Genomic DNA, 25,693 nt, shown 5'->3' with positions numbered 1-25,693 from the left:
CATCAAAGATGGCCAGCGTTTCGCTAGTTATAAGCTGCCTCAGGATGTGAAAGTGGTCAATCCTACAAGACATAAAATAAAACACTTAATACTTAACGTATGTGGAAAAGCTTTTTTTCTCTCCTCTTCATTCAATGGACCGAAAGCCCCAACGTACTATCAATGCGGCTCCAAGATTCAATATGGTGGCTCCTCGGACATGGAAACTGGAGAAAGCCCCGCCCATTTAACTTGTCTATTCAAGTACACGTGCCAGATTGCGATTGGATACAATTGTGTGTGACGTAGTCCCAAGTTCGAAACCAAGGTTAGCATTAAAAACTACGGTTCTCGATCAAAGTATGTGATGCCATTCCAGTTTGGAATTTAACCCTCCAGGCTCTTCCATTTCCAACATACAAATCAAAAAGAGTTCTCTCCGTAAAAGCAATCGTTGTCCATTCTTGTGACTTATGGGGACATGATCTATAGCGCAACATCTTAAATCTTGAAATGTATGATTATGTTCTTGACAATGAGCGACAATTGGAGCCTACATCTTGCCGGTGTTGAGGCAGCTTTTATGTTCCGTGATCCGTGTTTTAAGGGGGCCGTGAGGTTTGGCCTACATATATTTTCGGACACGGACATATTAATAAATATACTACATGAACTGTCAAACAGGTAGCGTGGAATCGAATAGAATATGTTCTGCCTGACACTGGGTGTAATAAACAACCAGTTTGATCTGTCGTAATAACGCAGATCTGACACGTATGGCATTTAGAATGACTACCTACAGATTGGCAATATTGTTGTTTATGAACAAAGCAATCTGAAGGACTCAATAGTTCTTTGAGATTTTTTTTGTCTGGAATAAGCCATACGGAGGTGACAATCGGAGAAAGCAGGATCTTGGCTCAAAATGTCCCATTGATGACGTAAAGACCAAACTACATATTTTATATCTGGTGAAAACTCAAGTACACAGGTGATTGCTTGCATATCAGAGGAATGTGCTCTGGGAATTAACAGTAAATCCCGGTCAACATGTTTAGCCCGTTTATAGGGAAAGAAGGGAGGTCCCAACCTAAACTGCAGTAAAAAACCAACCAAGAGCAAACAAAACAAAGCTGCAGATCTGTACAAGACGTAGGCAAAATTTATTGTGACAAAATAATTATATGCAAACCCTTTTACCAATCAAGGGACCCGACACGGTCCGTGTTTTGGACAAACCTTCGTCAGGGGTCCTAATAAGCACAAATATAATATAAAATTTATTATTAAAAATGACACATAATAAAAGATAAATAATAAAATAAATTAAAAACGATTTTTGGAATATTTATCCAAAATAGTATTAAATACAACAAGAGGACAAGTGTGCATATTAATAATTAATAAATAAAAATAAATATGAAAATAAAAAAGCATGCAATATTAATGTACTGCATGCAAAGCAAAATGAGTGATCTTAATAAGATAAAGAACACTTGTCCTCTTGTTGTATTTAATACTATTTTGGATAAATATTCCAAAAATTTTTTTATTTATTTTATTATTTATCTTTTATTATGTGTCATTTTTAATAATAAATTTTATATTATATTTGTGCTTATTAGGACCCCTGACGAAGGTTTGTCCGAAACACGGACTGTGTCGGGTCCCTTGATTGGTAAAAGGGTTTGCACATAATTATTTTGTCACAATAAATTTTGCCTAAGTCTTGTACAAATCTGCAGTTTTGTTTTGTTAGCCCATTTATAGGCCTTCTTAAGAATCTGCGGAGGATAACCTCGATTCTGTAAACGCCGGAAAAGGTCTTTACTTTGCTTGTAAAATTCCCCAGAGTTAGAACAAATACGTTTAAAACGTAAAAACTGAGAGGTGGGTAAACTCTGCTTGAGTGGTAACGGATGATTACTTGAATAATCTAAAAATGTATTTCTATCAGTACTCTTACGAAAAACAGTAGTTGCTAACTTTTGGCCCTGTCTATTAAGGGAAATGTCCAAAAAAGAAATCTTATTAGAGTGAACATTGATATCAAATTGTATCCTGTCATGTCGTGAGTTCAGCCAATTGTAAAATTCAAAAAGAGTTTCATAAGTGCCAATCCAAGCCATAAAAATATCATTTATGAATCGAAGCCATAATTTAATATGCATAGTAAATGGATTAGAAAGTATCCATTGATTTTCAAAATTTTGCATAAATAAATTGGCTAGTCCATTTACTATGCTTATTAAATTATGGCTTCGATTCATAGATGATATTTTCATGGCTTGGACTGGCACTTATGAAACTCTTTTTGAATTTTACAATTGGCTGAATGCACGACATGACCACTGCAGACAAGCTCACGTGTTTAAAGACAAAAGACTGTTTCCAGTCCAATTCTTTATATGTGAGTTTGCAAAAACCATTGGACCCCTGAGGAAGGCATGTTCGCCGAAACACAGACCGTGTAGGGTCCGGTTGGATTTTTATCACTGTATTTTTTATCATTGTATTTTTTAAATTGAATTTTCATGTTTTTATATGTCATCTGTATCCACAGTTTTTTGTTTTCATCGGTGGATTGTTTTCATTGTGGATTATTGGGTCTCCTCATTTTTCTTTGAAGTGTGTAACTTTAGCATTAATCATGGGGGTGTTTCACCTTTTTTTATATGATGGTCTTTTAAGTTCTTTATAATATCATTTTGATTTACATAGTTTTATATTTTTTTAGTGGTTTTGTTTTATTATAATTATGTTTATTTGATTTAAAAGTTTGATAAGCCCCTGAAGCAGCCCATCAGGATAAAATTAGCTAAATCAGGCTTTGTGTTTTTTTACCCCTCCATTAACTGTTATTAAAGGTATTGGATCAACTCCTGTGGCTTAGTCTGCCAAGGTTTCTTCAGGGCCAGATAAAGCAGTATTTATCCAGCCTTCTCCACCCCCAATCCTATTGATTTCCATGAGAGGCAATATTTCTTTGAGGTCTCTCCCTCAGAGGCAGCAGAATTTCTTCAGAACGCCCCTTCCTCTGTCTAGCACATCTGTATAACAATAATTGAATAATCTGCAGTTTTTAATGCAACTTTCTAAATAATGCTCAAGGCAGCTTACAGGTTTATTTATTTACTAGTATTTAAGCCTGTTACATTAACGGGTGCTAGAGACTCCTCTTCCTGTATAAAGTTGTTTTTTGTTTTGTTTTTTTCATTTTAGACTTCCTCCCCCTCCTTTTCCCTTTCCCGTCCCACCTTTCGCTTTTTCAACCCCCTTGCATCATCCACTCCTTCTCCTGCGCGGGCCACCAGAGCAGAGAGGACGGGGTGGAGGGGGCTGCTGGCCGGGGCCGGCAGAGAGGAGCTAGGCGGCTGGAGGAGTAGCAGCAGCCACTGCCGATCGCAGCCTCTGTCCCGCCTTCGCCTTCTTATAGTTTTCTTCACCGATCCTTTGGAGAGTGGCCTGCAAGGTTCGCTACAACGGCTGGCGAACCTCAGCAGGCCGCTTTGAAGAGGACCGGTAGCGGGAGGGGTCGCTGGCACACCTGCCTCCAGCTAACGCAGGCGCTGTGAGGACTGGCACAGAAGCACACCTCAAGCCACCAGGACTCATGGACTTTCGACAGCGCATGCGCGCTCTAGGGTTTTATTATTATAGATAACTTAAAATTACTTACTACCTACGCAGGAAAAGGTTTCAGGTTTACAAATCTCGGACACAAAATAACTTACAGTTCAAGCAGGTACCAGAAGCAACAGAAACCACCTGGCCTGCCCAAGGAGCACCAGTGGAAGCAAGATTTGAACCCCCAATCTCCGGGGTTCTCAGCCCATTGTTCTAATCACTAGGCCACACTCAGGCCAGGTAGATAAAAGATACAGCACTGAGAACACATTCACAGCTTGACTACAAGGACAGAAACATACCAGGCCACAAGTATGATTATTCCCAGCCCTGAAAAGATCAAAAGCCGCAGAACCTCAAAGCACACATCCATACAATTTTGCAAAACATACATTAGATACCTCGTACTAAAGCAAAACACTTCTTCACATGGGTCGCAGGGAATACTTTTTTGTCCATAAAACAATAAACAAGAAGTGTAACCGTTTCCAGATTTGCCTTGGGCATCTTTGTTTTTCTCAACATGTCCCAGGAACAGATCTCAGGGCTCAGGGCAATAGTTCCCTTCTGAACTAGGGAGGGGAAGGGTCAACGCTCTGTTTCAGTTTAAATAATTAGAACAGTTTTACACAAAAGACGTGTAATTTGGGTAAGATATGCCCGGATTTAAAGACAGTCAATTCAATGATGTTAATTTGAATTAAAAACCACATACTTTCCTTTGTCATCTTCCAGTTGAAAGGGTACATGATCCTGTTTTTCAGATTTTAGGATGGAAAAAGCTCCGAGCTCTTTACAGGTCAGGCAGATGCCAATTTCTAGAGGCCTGAGATTCTGAAATCCTGCCAACGCTGGATACCAACCCAACCCTTTTGTCACCCAACATCTAAATTCTGGCTTCTTGTGAAAAGCAGACTCTTGCTAAATCAGACAGTGCTGCATTCAGATGAAATTGTAACAGATAACTGTGATTCTGATCAACTTCCAGCTGTAGCTCCAATATTCATAGAAACATAGAAAATGACGGCAGAAAAGGGCCATAGCCCATCAAGTCTGCCCACTCCAACAACCCTCCCCTAATCTACACTCTATCACTCGTCCCCAAGCTGCCCTCCTCTATGCTACCCTCGTAGGGATCCGACGTGGGCATCCCATTTATTCTTAAAATCTTGTATGCTGCTGGCTACGATCACCTGCTCCGGGAGCTCGTTCCAATAGTCCACCACTCTTTCAGTGAAGAAGTACTTCCTGGTATCCCCATGAAATTTCCCCCCCCCCCTGATTTTCAACAGATGTCCCCTTGTGGACGAGGGTCCTTTTGGAAGGAAAACGTCGTCTTCCACCTCTATTCGACCAGTGATGTACTTAAATGTCTCTATCATATCTCCCCTCTCCCTACGTTCCTCGAGAGAGTATAGCCGCAACTTGTGCAGCCTGTCTTCATACGAGAGATCCTTGAGCCCCAGGATCATCCTGGTGGCCATTCACTGAACCGACTCAACTCTCAGCACATCCTTACGGTAGTGCGGCCTCCAGAATTGCACACAGTACTCCAGATGAGGTCTCACCATGCTTCTGTACAACGGCATTCCACCCAGAGGAATCCAATCCATTTCAAACCATTCCACGTGCTCGCAGGTTTTTTTTGCAGGTGATGCTATCGCAGTGATCGGACCTGGAGATGACGTCTAATGGCAGCCGTTGTTTTCAAGGGGCTGCGGTGGGAATCAAACCCAGTTCCCAGGATCTCAGCCCACTGTGCTAACCATTAGGCTACGCCTCCATTCCATCATGTACAACATGGGAGGAGAAAATACATTTAAAGGGCAATTCCATAATTGCACAAGTGTAAATTCTGAGATATAATTGGCGAGTATCTTTGAACTGGTATACACTAGCTCACCTAGGAATACCAGATTTTCCCAAAGGAAAATCTGGACCCATGGCCACACCCCCAGGCCCGCCCCCAGATGGTATCCGTGCATGCGGGGACGCGATGCAATGACATCGCCGCCTTGCGTCCGCGCATGCACAGATGCCCCTTCCCGACGCAATTTTGACAGGAAGCTTTTCAAACCCCAGACAAAGCGCCGGGTTTTGAAGAGTCATCCATAGCCCCAGACATGTCCGGGGAAATCTGGGATGTCTTGTAACCCTACGCTCACAAGTTATTAGCACATAGCGCTAAGCAGGTGTATACATGGGCCGAACATGGGAGGGGCATCATACGTAGATGCCGACTGTTTCTCTGTCGACCAAGCACTGGTTCCAATTTGAGTTGATTTTCATTTTCAGTTCCATTTGGTTTCTCCCCTCTCCTCTTCCAGGCTGGGTTTTCCTCTGCTTCTCCATTTGCCTCCGAAACCATCTTTAGGCGGTGCCTTAAAGAATTAACCTTAACGAGGGGATTCATTTGAGAGACAACCTGCCTCAAAAAAATAAGTTAATCCTGTTCACTTAATTTCCATTTCAAACTATTGAAAAGAGTTGTAAGAACCACCCTGAGAGAATTACAAACATAAATGTGTAGTGACACGGGTGGGTGAGTGGGGGGAGAGAAATGTATTTTCAAAATTTAAATTACTTAATTATAATACTGTAATCACATCATGTGTCTTATTGCATTAATAATTGGGAGGAGGATGGGAGAAAATGATTGTTTTATGTATTACTTGTGTAGTTAATAGTGCGTTATATGCGATATTTTATGTTCAATTAATTGTATTGCACTGTCAAAGTTTGAAAATCAATAAAGATTTAAAAAAAAAAAAAAAAAAGTGTAGTGACACATTGGCCCCGATATTTAGACCTTGGGAGGCAGTCCAGCTACCTCTCCCAGGCTGCCGCTACGTCTGCAGGGGTACGGAACTCCGGTCCTCGAGAGCCGTATTCCAGTTGGGTTTTCAGGATTTCCCCAATGAATATGCATTGAAAGCAGTGGATGCAAATAGATCTCATGCATATTCATTGGGGAAATCCTGAAAACCTGACTGGAATACGTCTCTCGAGGACCGAGTTCCTTACCCCTGCGCTACGATATCTTGAATATTCACCACCGGGACCGTATATGGCCTCAAACCTAGCTGGCCAAGTCAATATTCAGTGGCTGGCCAACTGATACAATTCCAACTCCTCTTATTGACCTACAAATGCATTCACTCAACTGCACCTCACTATCTCTCTTCATTTACAGTATCTCCAGCTATGTTCCTCCCACAAACTCCGCTCAGCTGGTAAGTTCCTCCTATCTGTGCCCTTTTCCTCCTCTGCCAACTCCAGACCCCGTCCCTTCCATCTTGCTGCACTGTATGCCTGGAACAAATGGCCCAAATCCGGGGTGGTACTTGGAGAGACCCCCCAGGAAAGAGACTTGGGAGTACTAGTCAACAAGTCAATGAAGCCATCTGCGCAATGTGCGGCGGTGGCGAAAAGAATGCTAGGAATGATTAAGAAGGGGATCACAAACAGATCAGAGAAGGTTATCATGCCGCTGTACCGGGCCATGGTACGCCCACACCTGGATTATTGCGTCCAGCACTGGTCGCCTTACATGAAGAAGGACATGGTACTACTCGAAAGGGTACAGAGAAGAGGGACTAAAATGGTTAAGGGGTTGGAGGAGTTGCCGTACAGTGAGAGATTAGAGAAACTGGGCCTCTTCTCCTTTGACAAGAGGAGACTGAGAGGGGACATGATCAAAACATTCAAGATACTGAAGGGAATAGACTTAGTAGATAAAGATAGGTTGTTCACCTTCTCCAAGGTAGAGAGAACGAGAGGGCACTCTCTAAAGTGCAAAGGGGATAGATTCCGTTCAAACGTAAAGAAGTTCTTCTTCATACAGAGAGTGGTGGAGAACTGGAATGCTTTTCTGGAGTCTGTTATAGGGGAAAACACACTCCAGGGATTCAAGACAAGGCTAGACAAGTTTCTCCTGAACCGGAATGTACGCAGGTGAGACTGGTCTTGGTTAGGGCACTGCTCTTTGACCTGGGGGCCTCCGCGTGAGCGGACTGTTGGGCACGATGGACTACTGGTCTGACCCAGCAGCAGCAATTCTTATGTTCAGGTCCAAGTTAAAAGCCCACCTCTTTGAGACTGCTTTCAACTGCTAGCTCCTCTCACCATGGGTTCTGCATCCCCAACCCTATATGTCATGTTTGTCTGTCTTAGTTAGATTGTAAGTTCTTCCTAGCAGGGACTGTCTATTAAATACAATGCTGCATACGCCTTTCAGTGCGTAGCAAAAAATAGACCTGCATTTTAAGCGGGTCTATCTAGCCGCTAGCCTTAGCTGGCCAACTGCTAAATATTGGCAGTGAGCAGACAGGCCAAAGAAGAACACCTCGCCTTGGGTTACAGACAGAACAGCAGAAGGCAAGGGAGACGTCTTTTCAACCAATGACAAGTCTTTATTCGAAAATGTGGTCCCAACAAGGATCCTAGTTTCGGCGTATACAAGACGCCTTCCTCAGGGGACACTATGTCAAAACATTCAAAACGTAAATATAGCATATTTGGAACACATAAAACGCAATAAAAGATAAAATATAATATAAAGTATATGAGTATAAAAAGACATGCATGACACAATAAAAGCATATATTAAAATATAAAGGTGTATGCATAGAAGAGACATACATATATCCTATATGAATATAAACTATATCAAACTACGACCCATGATTATAAAAAGAACAAATATGCATTATTTTTAAAACTAGCCAGCTATCTACCACTGAATATCAGCAGATATGTAGCTGGCTAAGCGGTACTTAGCCAGCCCTAAGTCATTCCCAGCTGGCTAAGTACCACCGGATATTGGGAGAACTGGTTTTAAACTGGATGCTGTATGCAATCTAGACACAGCCTTTGCCACTGTTGCCTCTGGCAATTATAAAGACAATTTTCATAAACTAGGCTAGAAATAGGTGCTTATCTACTTAGCCAACTTGTTATAAAATTGCCTTCAAAATATTAACTTTTTTCTGACAGCAATATATAATTTAATGTAATTTATTATCTTATATACCGCTAAATCTTCCAAAGGATTCGAAGCAGTTTACAAAACAATTAAATTGACTTAAGTAATGGCCAAAAATCTAATCAGGTGCTTTGAATTTCCCTGTCTGTCCCCAATAGGCTCCCAATATAACTATAGTACCTATGAAATAAATAATTACTTTTACATTTACCTATATAAAGAGAAGGAAGAGGGAAAAGATAATACAATAGATTCAATACTATAGTTGTGTAAAAGGCACAACAGAAGGGAAAAGTTCTAAAAATAAAAGCAGGGGAAAAAATAGCAAATGGGTTCTCAGTGCCTCCACAATCTAAATGGGAGCACAGAGGTAGCTGGGAAATGCATACATACGCTGGGAGGCACAGTGGTTAGAGCTGCAACCTCGGCACTCTGAGGTTGTGGGTTCAAATCCCACTCTGCTCCTTCTGACTCTGGACAAGTCACCTAATCCCCCATAGCTCCAGGTACATTAGATAAGAGTGTGAGCCCACCAGGACAGATAGGGAAAAATAACTGAGTTAGGCTTTAACTACTAAAATAAAAATCCGTATGAAGCACGTCAGATTCATCTTCAAAAGGAGGGTATGAAATGCTTGGCCCTGCTTTTCACTCTCCACCACAATGAATATAATTTGTTAGAAAGACATCTCAATATGGTTATAATTTTAGCTTGCTTTAAAATAAAAGAAAGAGCCTCTGTCTTTACAACTGCATTTCTATAAGGTGAAGCAGGAAATTCCCCACATTCCCACATCACATCAAGCCTTCCACAGAGTAAAAGGCAAGCTTGGCATTAAGAGAGTTTCATGAGGCGATGCCCGCTTTCACCCCCCCATCCCCGCAACTTAGTTCTGAAGTTCTGCATCATTATCCTTACTTGCCTTACCCCGACTTGGTGGTTGAATGAAGAGCATCAACGTTGGGTTCTGGCACGCCAACATCACTGCTGGACTGGCTAGGCTTTAAGTTGCTCTCACCGCTATCAGCCGGGCGCTCTTTCTTTTTCTTCTTCACAAAGAAGTTCTTGAAGGTCTGGAATTTTGATTTTTTCTTTCCTAAGAACCAGTACAGAAACACCAAGGAGAATGAGATTTTCTTTCATTTAGTGCCTAAAGCAAAATCTTCAAATGGAACCCCCCCCCCCCCGAATTCAGGAATATGACCACCCACAGGAAGAACCAAGCAATGATCATTAAGGAATCTTAAGGATTGAGATGGGACACTTGATGGGGATGACTTCTGATTCTAGATTACAAATGAGTCTAAAACAAAATTACTCTGGATTGGCCCAAAATAATTGTCTATTCTACTGCCTTCAGGATCTTCACTACAGATTGAATTCTCAAGTAAAGTTCTGGGTGTCATTATAGATTCAACACTCTCTTTTAACAACTATCTTTAATTCTCTGGTGAAAAAAATGTTTTTTTAGTCTCCATATGTTAAGGAACGAGATCCTGCTTCCATCAACAACATTTTGCTGTTCTTGTACAATCAATCATTCTTTCGAGGTTGGATTATTGTAACGCGGTCTTCTTAAGCCTGACTAAGAAAAGTCTTCAAAGATTTCAGTTGATCCAGAATATTGAGGCTAGGCTGATCTTTGCAAAAAGTAAATTCGATCATGTTTCTCCACTTTTGCTAAAACTTAATTGGCTCCCAGTTATTTCTAGAGTCTATTTCAAATGTGCCTGCTTTACATTTAAGATCTTGCATGCATCTTTCCTTCATTCCTTCCTTTATTTTGGAATTCTACAAGATCTGAGATTACCAGACCTACTCAAAAACTTAAATTATCTTTTCCTAAACTGAAAGGCATCATCTATACTGGTAAATTAGGGAAGTCTCTTCTTTTCAAAATTACTGAGCTCTGGAATAGTTTTCCTGTCCAGTTGCGTGATCTGGGCTCTCTCCAATTATTCCAAAAACATCTGAAAACTTGGCTTTTTTCAAAATTGTAAACTTCCCTTCCCTTCATATTATCTCTATTGTATTTATTATTTTTAACTTTCTGTAAACTATGCCAAGCTCTAAATCTAAGGTTTAGTTTAGTTTATCCTCATGAAGAGTCCTAAAAGCCAACAAAAGAAATCTTAAATTTCAAGCGGAACCAAAAAGAAGAGTCGGGAGGAGGCGCTCCAAATGAATGGTCTCTCCCTCTTTTTATTGAGAATCATATCTCCATTAATTACTTAGTTAATGCTCTACAAGGTTATAATTTCATAATGCATTTACAGTGAGGATTAAACCAAGGCAATACATTTATATCATGTGCGTCTTAAAGCTACTATCTCACGTGACATATGAATATATAATAACAGTTACAATAAAGTGATTCCCAATGTGTACATTTCTGATATGTCTCAAATCTTACTATGGCATGTGATGGTCAAAAGGTTATAATGCATGCTTCTTAAGCTCTCTTGATTAGCCTTGCTCAGGCAAAGTCTGATTGTTGCCCATATAAGGGATGCTTAAACAAGATAAGAGATAAGATAGGGATAAACCTGTGACAGGTTAATAAGTGGCAAGAGTCGAGGAGGGGGGAATGCCTCAGCCTTCTGCTCAAGGTGCAACCCTTGTCCTTGCTTATAATGTATACGTGGCAGGAGGGAGAGGGAGAGGAAATGAGAAACAGGGCCTCAGAACCAAACCCAGGCCTAGATCCACACACAGGTCCAGATCCGCACACAGGGCCTAGGTCGGTGTGCCGACCTGGCCTGCATTCAGAACCGCCTGTATGTTCACTCTGCCTGTGTCCTGATGCCCTGGATCAGAACTTATCAGATCTCCATCCCTACAAAAGCCAATATAAGCAAATCAGTAATGGAAGGTCATGCTCAAATCTATGAGAATGACACAGAAAACAAGCTACTGTATTTTGAAGCATGTGTACAATAGTCTAAATTGGAAAACAAAAAATGCATGGATCAACATACATACAGTAGGGTATTTTCATTGGATAACCATGTACCCTTCAAAGCCAGATTCCACCATAATTCAAATTGAAACTTAATTCAGAAAAAACAAAATTTTTTGTAGCTTCGCCACACCCGATTGACACCAAAACACCGCTATGCATCAATAATCTTAGTTATCCTATTCAGTCTACTATGAAGGTATTGGGTGTAACACTGGACCAGTGCTTAACCATGAAGGACCAGATAGACTCCTTAATCAAAAAGGGTTTTTTCACTCTCTGGAAACTTCAATCCATTAGAGCATACTTTGAAATGCCAGCATTTAGATTCCTGGTACAATCCCTCGTACTGAGTCAACTTGAATACTGCAACATCGCCTATTTAGCAATTTCCCAAAAGAATATGTGACGATTACAACTGATGCAAAATGCGGCGGTCAGATTGATTTTCGGGCTCTTTCCCCTCAGTAACTGATCCCTTGAATTGTTATCACTAGCTTCCACCCTGTTAAGTTCATTCTATTTGTACCTTCTTTTAATCTTTGTAAACCGCATAGAACTTCACGGTCCTGCGGTATATAAACTGTTATTATTATTATTATATTAGAGCTATTAGTCAAAAAAAGTTTAGAATCAATGATGACCCTAAAATTTTTAGAGAAGGCAACAGGCTGAATGAAACAATTAATTAGAAATGGAGTCACAGAAGAGCAGTGTATGCCTAGACTATATACTACATATATTCCTCAAGCCAAAAGAACACACGAACAGCAATGGTCCATTTAGTCCAGTTTCCTGTGTCCAACAGTAGCCAATCCAGGTCGCAATACCTGGCAGAAACCCAAATAGTAGCAACATTCTATGCTACCATTCCAGAGCAAGCAGTGTCTGCCCCCATGTCTGCCTCAATAGAAGACTACAGACTTTTCCTCCAGGAATTCATCCAAACCTTTCTTAAACCCAGCTATGCTACCTGCTGTAACCGCATCCTCCACCAATGAGCTCTAGAACTTAACTATTCTTTGAGTGAAAAAAAATTAGTTCTCTTATTAGTTTTAAAAGTATTTCCCTGTAATTTCATTGTACTTTTTTGAAAGGGTACAAAATCAATTCCTCTTACCCTTTCTACACCACTCAGGATTTTGTAGACCTCAACCATCTTTTCTAAGCTGAAGAGCCCCAACCTCTTTAGTCTTTCCTTATATGAGAGGGGTTCCATCCCCTTTATCATTTTGGTTGCTCTTCTTTGAACCTTTTCTAATTCCGTTAGATCTTTTATGAGATATGGCGACCAGAACCGGGTGCAATACTGGAGCAATGCATAGCATTATAATATTCATGGCCTTATTTACCATCCCATTCCTAATAATTCCTAGCATCCTGTTTGCTTTTTTTTTTTTTTTGCCACAGTCACACACTGGGCAGAAGATTTCAGCGTAGTGTCTACAATGACACCTAGGTCTTTTTCTTGTGTACCGACTCCTACGGTGGACCCTAGCATAAGGCAACTATGATTTGGATTATTCTTCCCAATGTGCATCACTTTGCATCTGTCCAAATTAAATTTCCTCTGCCATTTGGCTGCCCAGTCTTCCAATTTCCTAAGGTCTTCCTGCAATTTTTCACAGTCCTTACAGGAATGGTCCTTACATATACAATATAACAATTCTCCAGCCCTGTTTAACAGCATCAACAGATGTAAATATGCAAAAAGTGAAAGTAAATGTCCAGAATCTGGCTGCATCAGTAAACCTGGCCAAGCATTCCAATGAACAGAAAACATGAGCAAGACTCTACCAGCACACAGTGGTTAAAGTTACAGCCTCAGCACCCTGGGGTTGTGGGTTCAAACCCAAGTTGTTCCTTGTGACCCTGGACAAGTCACTTAATCCCCCCATTGCCCCAGGTACATTAGATAGATTGTGAGCCTAACAAGACAAACAGAGAAAAATGCTTGAGTACCTGAATAATCTATGTAAACCGTGCTGAGCTCCCCTGGGAGAATGGTAGAGAAAAATAAATAAAATGTGGAGCCATGAAACTCACAAATTATTCCAAACTTTTCCATTTCAATGAGGCAAATGCATCTGCGGTAATAAATGGGTACAAGTATAGGGAAACCAAGCCATTGTGACATCACCAATGAGGTTGGCTCTTAGGCATTATGACATCACAATACAAGGGGCTACTGAAAAATTCTCAGCCCAACCAAGAAGAGAATGGGGAGAGTGTGGTGAAGTGGTTAAAGCTACAGCCTCAGCACCCTGATGATGTGGGTTCAAACCCACGCTGCTCCTTGTGACCCTGGGCAAGTCACTTAATCCCCCCATTGCCCCAGGTACATTAGATAGATTGTGAGCCTACCAAGACAAACAGAGAAAAATGCTTGCATACGTAAATAATCTATGTAAACCGTGCTGAGCTCCCCTGGGAGAACTACTACTACTATTAATGATTTCTACAGCGCTACATAACGGTATAGAAAAATTGATGAATACAATGAATGGAAGCAATGATCAAGGACAGCATTTGCGAGCACATCGAGAAAAATGGCCTACTGCGGACAAGCCAGCACGGATTCTGTAAGGGAAGGTCGTGCCTGACAAACCTTCTGTACTTCTTTGAGGGAATAAGCAGTCAGGTGGACAAAGGGGAACCCATAGATATCATTTACCTCGATTTTCAAAAGGCCTTTGACAAGGTGCCACATGAAAGGCTGCTTAGGAAGCTGTGGAACCACGGGGTGGGCGGGGATGTACACAGATGGATCAAGCACTGGCTGTCAGGTAGACTACAGAGGGTCGGAATAAAGGGCCAATATTCTGACTGGCGGGGAGTCACGAGCGGTGTGCCGCAGGGATCGGTGCTGGGGCCGCTACTCTTCAACATATTTATCAATGACCTGGAAACGGAGGCAAAGTGTGAGGTTATAAAATTTGCAGACGATACCAAACTCTGTGCCAGAGTTAGGACCAGGGAGGAGTGTGAGGAACTGCAAAGGGACCTCGATAAGCTGGAGGACTGGGCAAACAAATGGCAAATGCGCTTTAACGTAGATAAATGCAAGGTCATGCACATAGGGAAAAAGAACCCGTTGTTCGAGTATAAAATGGGGGGGGAGATTGCTGGAAGACACCGGACTTGAGAGAGACTTGGGTGTGCTAGTGGATCCATCCATGAAACCATCCGCACAGTGTGCAGCAGCCTCGAAGAAAGCCAACAGGATGCTGGGCATCATCAAGAGGGGCATATCAACCAGGACGCGGGAAGTCATCATGCCGCTGTATCGAGCGATGGTGCGCCCACATCTGGAATACTGCGTTCAATATTGGTCGCCGCACCTCAAGAAGGACATGGCAGTTCTTGAGAGAGTCCAAAGGAGGGCAACGAAACTGGTAAGAGGGCTGGAAAACTGCCCATATGCTGAGAGGCTGGATAAACTGGGGCTCTTCTCTCTGGAAAAGAGGAGGCTCAGGGGGGATATGATAGAGACCTTCAAAATACTTAGGGGCATAGAGAGGGTGGACAGGGACAGGTTCTTCAGACTAAAAGGGACGACAGGTACGAGGGGGCACTCAGAGAAACTGAAGGGAGATAGGTTCAAATCAAATGCAAGGAAGTTTTTCTTCACCCAAAGGGTTGTGGACATATGGAATGCGCTCCCGGAGGAAGTGATCCGGCAGAGTACAGTACAGGGATTCAAACAGGGATTGGACAGATTCCTGAGGGAAAAGGGGATCGTGGGGTACTGAGGGAGGTGCTGGGGTGTTGCATAAGTATAGACAGCTCACCAGGTCGTGCAGGTGCAAGGCCGGAGGGTTAGGACATTGATGGGAAGATAGGACTTCGATGAGAAACCTAGGGGGCAAGGGGGCCCCTTCTGGTGATTAAGGCAGGTCATGATCTGTTGGGCCGCCGCGGGGGCGGACTGCTGGGCGGGATGGACCTCTGGTCTGACCCGGCAGAGGCACTGCTTATGTTCTTATGTTATGTTCTTATAAATAAAATAAAAATATATCTTTCAACAGCAAGATCGACAAATGAGGACAAACAAGTGGCAAATGCATAAATACAGTGTAAAACACAATACATTAATCAGAAACCAACACATGAATGATTAAGGAGAGGTGAACTGAGACTCAAGGATGAGAGAGATTGGTAGTTACAGCCCAGGACAGTAGATTACAGATGAGATGGTTCACAGCAAATAGAAAAAAAAAACCAAAAAACTAACTGGTAAAGCTGACACATGTAATTCTTGTAAGGAAGTAGAATCAGTTACTCAACTCCTAGTCAAATGCTGATGGGAGAGAATATCTATGCAGACAAGTCCCAGTAAAGTGGCATATCTCATCCACTGGAAACTTTGTAAACAGTACAACATTGCTCTACCAAGACAACACTGGGCCCAAAACCAGAAATGATTTAACCAGATGTTAAAGCCCCCCAGTGGTGGTGTAATGCAATTACATTACAATTTAATTATTACAATTATTATTTTTTAAATATTTTTTATTGAAAAGTGGTAAAGAGAACGCATACAGGAAATTCACAACAATCAGTACAATAGATAGGTGTCCCCTTCAATTCACACCAACATAGAGGTTAAACATTTAAAGATTTGTATTTATCTGTTGCAACTTTAAAAAAGAAACAATAATCGAGGGTGTAAGAATACTAAATATGTCCAACAATAATTATCAGATGTTGTTTAAACAAGGTAATAAATGAATAGCAAAACTAATTTACCATTCATGTGTGATTAATATTACACTTTTTTATTTTATTTGAAATAAACAATACACAAGTATCCACCTGTTACAGAAATATGGACAACATAATTCAACTAGGAAAATATTTCTTCCAAAATAAATAAATCCAATATCCTCCTTAGCCAACCAAAAAAGGAGATATGCTATACAAAGAAGGAGTTTACTCAAGAAAAAAAATCAATTTTACACTTACCATTATAGCTAGTGACAATATTCAAACCTCAAATAAAAATGTCAAGCCTTTCAACATAATACCAACCTTGTTCTAGAATATTTGACTAGGCAGCTCTTAAGACCAGAGAGTATTTCTCAATCCCAAAGTTCAATAAAATAGAAAAAAAAAAGTGTATCTTTGTGCACACAAAAATAAATAGGATAGTAGCAAATGTCCAGATCTTTAGAGGAGCTTCTGGTTCAGACAGATGGGCCGGACAACTGGACATTTGCTACATCCTATCTACACTAGTTACAACAAAAAAGGCAGAAATAGTCACAACAAGGTTCACTAAGGGGGCGCTCAGGACCAAGACTGTGCACACCATGCAAACCGCGTGAAAGTTATTATGGATAATACCAAATTAAAGGGTGCTCTCAGTGTGAGCAAGCAGCGACAGGAGTCGAGCTCCAACACTTCACAACTTAGGTAGAGGTGATATACCCCCACCCGCACACCATCATTGAGCACCCTGGGTGTGCTATGAATAAAAGTGAAAATATCCACGAATCAAAACTGATGAATCAAAACAGGTGAGTAACAGGTGAAATCTGAGCGACCCCTAAATGAACCCTACCAGCCGAAACCCCGACAAAAATCAATCAAAATACAAATCAAAAAAATAGTGAACTTAACTGAACAATAAGGAACCATATCACTGAAGCACTGAATTGAAGCGCGCCAGGAAAACAGGTCCAACTATGCTGGTTTCGGGGAAGAACCCTTCTTCAGGAACCCATGAACCCGACTGAGAAAAATGGAGTCAGCTGGAGGGCGGGGTGCCCTCTACAAACAAATGAAAGAAAGCAAAACCCTAACTTCCCTAGATGAATGCAGGCTAAAGTTAGTGTCATCTTAGGCAAAAGAACAGATAATTCTTTTAGCCCTAAGCTGACCCTCCCAGGAAAATAAAAAAAACAATGCTTCTGATATAAAATCAGCTCAGAGTTTCAATATACACATTCAAACAAGGAATGAAAGAGAAGTTACTGCTGGACAGGAGGAGGGAGGGGAGAATGAAAGAAGGAGGGAAGCAGCTGGCGGGGAGATTGGAGGAGGGGAAGGGGAGACACAGGCATGAGAAAGTAGAGAGATTGATGATGGGAAGGGGTCAGTAGAAGAGTGAGCGGAGAGGGACAGTGATGATAGATCTGGTGTGGGAGAGATAGAGGTGAGGAGAGCAGTGAGGCTGGAGTGAGTCATGTGGAAGGGGGAGAGAGGTACAGGCTGGATGAAAGGGGGAGAGGGGCGTAGAGGGAGGACAGATGCCATGTGGAAGGGGGAGAGGTCTGACAGTGGATGGAAGGGGAGGATGCTGGATTGAAGAGACAGAGAGGGCAGACGCTGGAAGGAATGTCATAGCCTAAAACTGAATGGCAGCAGGTTCAGGACAGATGTCAGGAAGTTCTGTTTCACACAGAGAGTGATGGGCGCTTGGAATGCTCTCCCGGAGGAGGTGGTGACAGAAAATACTGTGCTGGGTTTCAAACGCAAGTTGGATGCACACCTTCTTGCAGATCATATTGAGGGATACGGGAAATCCGGGTCTCCAAAAAGGAGCACCTAAATGGGCCTCCGCGTGTGCGGATCACCGGACTAGATGGACCTCGGTCTGATCCGGTGAAGGCGTTTCTTATGTTCTTATGTTCTTATCTGAGCCACCTCAGCTTTATCTGAATATCAAAGTATCTTTGATTCAGAAATAAGGAAATTTCTCAGCAGTGGATTTCCCCAAGCCATCTCAATAATGGCCTATGGACTTTTCCTTCAGAAAATTATCCAAATACCATTTCAAAAATATCCACTCCTTCCACAAACACACAAACTCCAGAGCTGGCATAGAAACCCTTACCCAGCAGCTACAAACCATTTCCTTACCAATAACTTGTGCTGCCTTAATCTCTCTTTGCTCCCATAGATCACAATAATGGGTCTCTTAATGATAGAGCTGCTATTATGTGCAAAGCTTCCTGCTGCAGACTCTGTCTCTCAACTCTATGATCTCCCTGCAAAGAGCAGCCCTCAGCACTTCCCCACCAATTTATCTGCTTTAAATTTATTTTTTTTTCCTGTTACACAGACAAAAAAGATCGGAAAAGTCCATAGTCTGTTATTGATACAGAAATGGGGGAGGCCACTGCTGTCCCTGGGATTGGTATGGAATGTTGCTATTCTTTGGGATTCCAGAATCTTGCTGTTCTTTGAGATTCTGCAAATAATCTTGTTCCTATTTGCAATTCTGGAATCTTGCTCATATATTTGGGTTTCTATCAGGCACTTGTGACCTGGATTGGCCACTGTTGGAAGCAGGATTCTAGGTTAGATGGACTACTGATCTGACCCAATATGACTATTCTTATGCTCTTAGGAGAGGCTCAAAAGCAAACCCTCAGTAACACTTATCATGGAATATCTGGACAGACTGCCATGGTACTCTCCAGGTAGTGGATAATTTCTTAGCCTAAACATTGGCTGTTTAGCTGAATGAAGTTATGTCCACCAGGGCTAAAACATTTGTCTCTTCAATCATGCTAAGATAATTGAGCATTCCTATTAATCACTTTCGACTCTTTTTGTGTGAGGGATTGCCACACATTACTTGGGCCAAGGAAAAGAAAAGAGAAGTGAATGACAAGGGGTCAGAGGACGCAAACTTTTCTTACACACAGCTGTCAAGCCCTACACAAGCCGGCATTCTTTCAGTGCAGTCATGTGTTCCCTCACAATGATTCAATCCACAGTGCTTTGTCTCAGTTCGTGCTTGGCACGTTACGGCTGTTTGTTCTGAAATCATTGTTCCAACTTTGCTACAGTGCCATTCTTCAGCTGCATCCTGATACCAACAAACAACAAACCTGGAGCTCTGGCACTATCGGACTAGGCAACACAAAGCTACATGGAACTTGGTAATTCAGGTGTTTCCCACCAAAAGTGCATGCTCCATCATCTGAATAGCATTCACTTCCAAGCAGGATGGATGGCAACAGACACAGCTTCCAGAACTTGTCACGTTTGCCCCACAGCCTCTTCCACTACATGGGTGATCTGCTGTGATGATGCAACACCATTCAGCTCTATACTATGACCAAGCACTCTAGGTAGGGTTTGGAAAATCTTGACCTCCTAGACCTGCCCCCAAGCCTGCCCAGTTCCACCCATCCCTGCTCCATCCCAATCCTGCCCTACCTCCCCCTCCGCTTCTTGTCATCCCTCCTGCTGCAATCATTATGGGGCGGGGGGATGGGTTGTCTGGGCCAGTGAGCTGATCACGGAAGCTGCAATCAGCTCAGTGGCCTGATTCAGAACTTATACCTATTTTGACTTGGTCTAAGTCAAAACATATCAGTTCCGTACAGGCAACCTAATCAAACTTTCGATTATGGTTGCCAGACAACTAAGTCTAGGTCGGCCACATTCCGCCCACCTCCCGCCCTAACCACTTCTTGAAAAATGCCCCTTTTCACTGTGGGCACCCAGCAGCAGTGAAAAGGCCTAAGCTGCTTTTACATACATCTAAGACCCGTTTCGATTATCGGTACTTGGACGACTTGTCTTTTTGATCGTCCAAGTGCCGATTTAGGCAGGTTTTTAGATGTATTTTCTTTTTGATTATGCACCTCATATATTGTATAAAGGCATAAGAAGATAAGAATTGTTACACTGGATCAAACCAAAGATCCATCAGCCCAGCATCATGTTTCCAACAGGGCCAATCCAGAAACAGTAGCCTACTGGTTAGCACAGGAAACTGAGAACTAGGGGAATGGGATTAAATTCCCACTGTGGCTCCTTGTGACTTTGGGCAAGTCACTTAAACACCCCCCCCCCAATTGCGCAAGGTCAGGAAAATACCTAGCGAACCTTTATGTAATATATGTAATATGTAAACTGCTTTGGTTGTACCACAGAAAGGTGGTATATCAAGATCTCATAAACAAAGTACCTGGCAGGATCCCCAAAAGTAGCAAGATTCCAAGCTACTTATCCCCAAAGATAAGCAATGGCTTTCCTTATGTCCACCTTAGAAACTTGTTCAAACCTTTATTAAACCAAGAATTATATACCTATTTCCAGAAATATTCAAGTGAGTGCCCATTTACCTGAACTTTCTTCTCCAGTATCATCTGTCTCGGGAAGACGCGTTTCTCTTGACTCTCTGGCCATAACGTAGTCACTGAAAAAAAAAAAAAAGAGGAAGAAAGTAATTTTTGATTATCATTAGTGATATTGGAAAGATGCAAATAAGTTTATATTTCTCTTGGTAAATTTTCACTAAAAATCAAGTTATTTGGTAGTGGTCTTAAGATGTAACTTATAATCTGAAAGCCTCAACATTTCCAATCGCCTTTCTTCCACTCAGAACGAATTCTCTCAGTTGTAAATCAAGCAACTGGATTCCTTATATCATTTAATGTAAAACATACCTCAAAAACTCATATTATGCAATACTGTTCCTTGAATACTTCTAATCAATGGCTTCAATTATTAGAGAAATTATATGGTTTTATAAAAATAATAGATATCCAATTATCACAGCTCTTAAATTGATCATAAAATACTATGCAACATTAAGCAATAAATAATCCACAATACTATGGTGATAACTCCAAACTGGGGTTCATAAGGGGACCATCATAGCTTTTCACCGTCCCCATAAACCAACCATTCCAAAAAAGCTAAATCCGGTACTAATTACCTAACACACTACAGAAATGCTATTGAGAGTAATTCTTCAATGACTTATCTGGAAATGGAGGTATTGTTGATTGTTGTGAACCCCAGACCACTTTAAAAAGACTACTCCATTCTATTTCTTCTCTTTTTTTCTTTATTCATATAAAACTGCGCAGATATCTCCGTCCCCCCAACTCGAGTTTCGCGTCTTCATCAGGGAAGGACACTGAATTAGCTCTCCATGACGAATGGGCAACAGAAACAGGGCTAACTGTTGCCCATTCTGTTGCCCATTTGTCATGGAGAGCTAGTCCAGTGTCCTTCCCTGATGAAGACGCGAAACTCGAGTCGGGGGGACGGGGATATCTGCACAGTTTTATATGAATAAAGAAAAAAAGAGAAGAAATAGAATGGAGTAGTCTTTTTAAAGTGGTCTGGGGTTCACAACAATCAACAATACCTCCATTTCCAGATAAGTCATTGAAGAATTACTCTCAATAGCATTTCTGTAGTGTGTTAGGTAATTAGTACCGGATTTAGCTTTTTTGGAATGGTTGGTTTATGGGGACAGTGAAAAGCTATGATGGTCCCCTTATGAACCCCAGTTTGGAGTTATCACCAAATCACGGGGTGTAGGGTCTGAGTATTTCACAAATCATAGTATTGTGGATTATTTATTGCTTAATGTTGCATAGTATTTTATGATCAATTTAAGAGCTGTGATAATTGGATATCTAATAAAGTAATATCACAGAGGAATATTCAGTATCCCATCAATATTTAGATTTATAAAAATAATGTCAGTCATATAGTTTTCCAAAAAACGATACTTGGGAAAATGAATTAACACCATGTGGGTAATACGTGAAATACTATTAACAAGAAAAAATTACCCACTTTCTCCAAGGTGTAAAAAGTACTCCGGACCAGTATATAGGTTACTACCCCATAAGCGGTGTCCTACCCAATGGCTACAAAATCCTCCCCCTCTCCCGAAGCTCTAAAAGAGGGGGTGGAATCGCCATCATCCTAAAAGATCACTTCAACTTCCAGATTATTGACTCCAAATCCACTGAAGACCTTGAAATCATCACCTGCACCCTCTCGAATCAGGATCTCATGAATCAACTGACCACCACACTGTTCTTCATTCCGCCTAACAAATGGAACAATTCCAGCTAAAACTTCCCTGAATAACTCTCTCTTAAACACGTCAAAGGAAAAATATAATCTTCTACTAGGCGACATAAATCTCCACCTAGAACGCCAAGACTTCCCATCAGTCAAGGAAGTACTCTCCCTCCTAACCTCCCTAGGATTTCCCATACCCCCCCTACCACCACCTATCAGAAAGGCCACCACATAGTCTTAATCTCCTTCTCCTCCAAAGACCCACCCCCCTCCCCCAGCTCACTTACAAAAGAAACCTGGACTGACACAATCTGGTCAGGCCACCTTCTCACCAACTTCCAACTACTTTGGAGCAACACGAAGCCTAACCCAACAATCAACCACAGAAAGGATGCCCCGACCACAACCTTCAGACCCTCCCTCAACCCCACTGAATTCTGGTTCCACTTCACATTATACCCAACCTCGACACTAATAGGGACTTCACCGAATACTGGAACAACATCAGTACCATGATCCTTGATAAAATTGCACCACTAAAGAAAGATAAAAAAAGACAACACATAATAGACGAATGGTACGACATGGAATTAACAACACTAAAACGAAAGGCACGCCAACTAGAAAGAATCTGGACCAAAACAAAAAATGAGAAAAACAAAGCAACCTGGAGATTCAAGATACATGAATACAAAAGAATTTCAAAAGAAAAACGATGCGCCTATTATCCGACCAAAATAGGTTCCCCCACAGCCAATGATAAGGAACTCTTCAAACTAATTAACATGTTGTTCGAAGTTAATCACCATAAAAGATCCCCCTCCACCCAACTACCATCTGCTGAGTCCTTTGTATCTCACTTCAAGACAAAAATCCTCATGCTAAGTGCACCCCTTCCAAAGCTCCCCCCCCACCCCCGACCTCCCCTTCTCCACCACTAACCCACACTCTGACTCCATTCCAGCTGACTTGTACTGGGATCACTTTGAAAAACCCAATTGGTTCCAATTCCTCCAACCCTGCAAAAATACACCAATTCCTACTGCCGCCTCGACAACTGCCCACCCATCATCATGAAATCAGCTCCCATTCCTTTCAAAGCACTGCTCTATGACTGGATCTCACAACTGATCTCAGCCACATCCTCATCACTTCCATCATAAAGAACCACAAGGACCCTGTATCTTCAACCTCCAACTACAGACCAGTAGCCAACATCCCCTTCTTCGCCAAGCTGATGGAAGGACTGATCAACACTGCCCTAACAAACTATCTGGATACATTTTCTACACTACACGAATACCAATCATGAAACCGCACTAGCCTCCATCATGGATCACATTTCTCACATACTTAGTGCAGGGAATCAAGCACTAATACTCCAATTTGACTTGAGCAGTGCCTTTGACTTGGTGGACCACGAAATTCTACTTAACTTTCTGGGTGCTATCGGAATCACGGGCAAAGTTCTAAACTGGTTCGAGGGCTTCCTGAAAAACCAATCCTACTCACAATCATGGGTCAACCCTTGTGGCGTCCCACAAGGTTCCCCTCTCTCTCCCACCCTTTTTAACATATACATGTCCTCTCTAGGCCAAGCCCTATAAAAGCTGAGCATCAAATCTTACATATATGCAGACAACATCACAATCATCATCCCCATCTCCACCCTATCAACCGAAACTAGAACCTTCATCTCTTCAATCATCAACCAGGTATCACAATGGACAAAAAAACTTCAAACTTAAACTAAACCCAGATAAAACCAAATTCTTCATGGCAACCCCGTCAAACAAAACCATCGACTCTTCAATCAATCTAAATGGAAGTATCTTCCCAATCAACCCTACCATAAAAATCCTATGTGTCACCGTCGACCAACAACTTATTCTTGATGCCCATACCAACATATTAATCAATAAATGCTTTTGCCTACTATGGAAATTACGCATGCTAAAACCTTACTTTGACTTTGCCGTGTTTAGGCTGCTAGTTCAATCTCTAATTCTAAGTTCACTGGACTACTGCAACATAATCTACCTAGGATCCCACAAAAAAAACATCAAGAGACTAAGAGCGATCCAAAACACTGCGGTAAGACTGATCTTTTGCCTGAAAAAATCCGACCACATCTCCCCATACTTCAAAAAACTGCACTGGCTACCAATCGAAGCCAGAATCATCTTCAAATTTGGCTGCCTCTGTTACAAGACACTATTCGGCACCTCGCCCACCTACCTCATGAAACACTTTGTTCTACAGGACAATCCCTGCCCCTCCCGCAAAACACTTCTATTCTTATTCCCCACTCCCAAGGGATGTCGATACAAAAAAATTTCTTGATAGGACACTATCCTTTCAGGCAGGCATCTGAACAACACCTTAAGCACCCTCCTCCTGAATTCTCCATCATACCAATCCTTCAGAAAATCTCTGAATACTCACTTATTCGACAAGTTTATCTGATCCTTTGAAACCCATCCATCCTACCTACAATCCCAACACGCACCTCCTCCTACCTATGCAACCCACTTTCTCCTCTCCCTCCCCACTAAACCATTGCTGTAATCTCCCTGTTCTCTTCACTTGTATCGATACCTGCAGTATCCACACTGTATTTCTACTTTACTGTATACTGTGTTGAACTGAAAAGGTATGATGGGATATAAAATAAAGCTATTATTATTACTTTAAATCACTTGAGTGGTCAAAAGATGATCCCAAATTCCATTAGCGTAACAATAATTTTACTCATCTTAAAGCAGGTGTCCAATTCCTCCGGATTCTGACGTGTTTCGCCAGACCGGCTTCCTCAGAGAACCCACTATACTGAAATCAATGCCAGTGTGATCTTATGCCCTTCAAACCTGGATAATTTGCTGTGGCTGCTTTATGCCTGGATAATCAGCGCTGGTTTCTGGGTATAGGCTGGGATATAAATTTAAATGAAAGCAAAACAGCAAGGAGATGTAATCCAAAGCATAAAATGAAGAACCATATATCCTTAAAATGATGTCAAAAAGCAAAATAGAAACCTTCCACTGAATTACAGATATTCATGACATGAAAGGTTGGACTCATGTCACAAATATCTGTTTATGTCATGAATATCTGTAGTTGAGTAGAATAATTTTGCTTTCTGACATTAATACACTTTTTAAAGATATATGGTTCTTCATCTTATTTGCTTTGGATTGCACCTCCTCATTGTTTTTCTTCCCAGGTCTTTCTCCTTCTCCATTGTTCTCTCCAAATAAATTTAAACGCCATAGTCAGCGTTTGGGGTCAATGCTGACCTTAGTATTTAACTATCAGGGAGGGGAGGGAAGGGGGGGAATTTATGAGCGTCCGA

At 41.7% G+C, this 25,693-nt stretch overlaps 1 protein-coding gene across 7 annotated transcripts in view; it reads right to left on the bottom strand.

Annotated features, from left to right (window-relative positions):
• Positions 1-25,693, bottom strand: part of LOC117361280 (acrosomal protein KIAA1210-like) — a 156,027-nt gene that overhangs the window by 67,998 nt on the left and 62,336 nt on the right. For all 7 annotated transcript variants that reach the window (XM_033946411.1, XM_033946407.1, XM_033946406.1 and 4 more), the window contains 2 exons: positions 20,637-20,710; positions 9,519-9,687 (listed from right to left, as the gene is read on the bottom strand). In XM_033946411.1, the coding sequence (XP_033802302.1) occupies positions 9,519-9,687; positions 20,637-20,700 (233 nt within the window). In that variant the 5' untranslated portion in view covers positions 20,701-20,710. The remainder of the gene's footprint in view (positions 1-9,518; positions 9,688-20,636; positions 20,711-25,693) is intronic.

Source organism: Geotrypetes seraphini, chromosome 5 (assembly GCF_902459505.1).
Source record: "Geotrypetes seraphini chromosome 5, aGeoSer1.1, whole genome shotgun sequence".
NCBI classification, from domain to species: Eukaryota; Metazoa; Chordata; class Amphibia; order Gymnophiona; family Dermophiidae; genus Geotrypetes; species Geotrypetes seraphini.
Note: the sequence above shows the minus strand (reverse complement) of the source record. Positions and strands in the feature narration are given on the sequence as shown.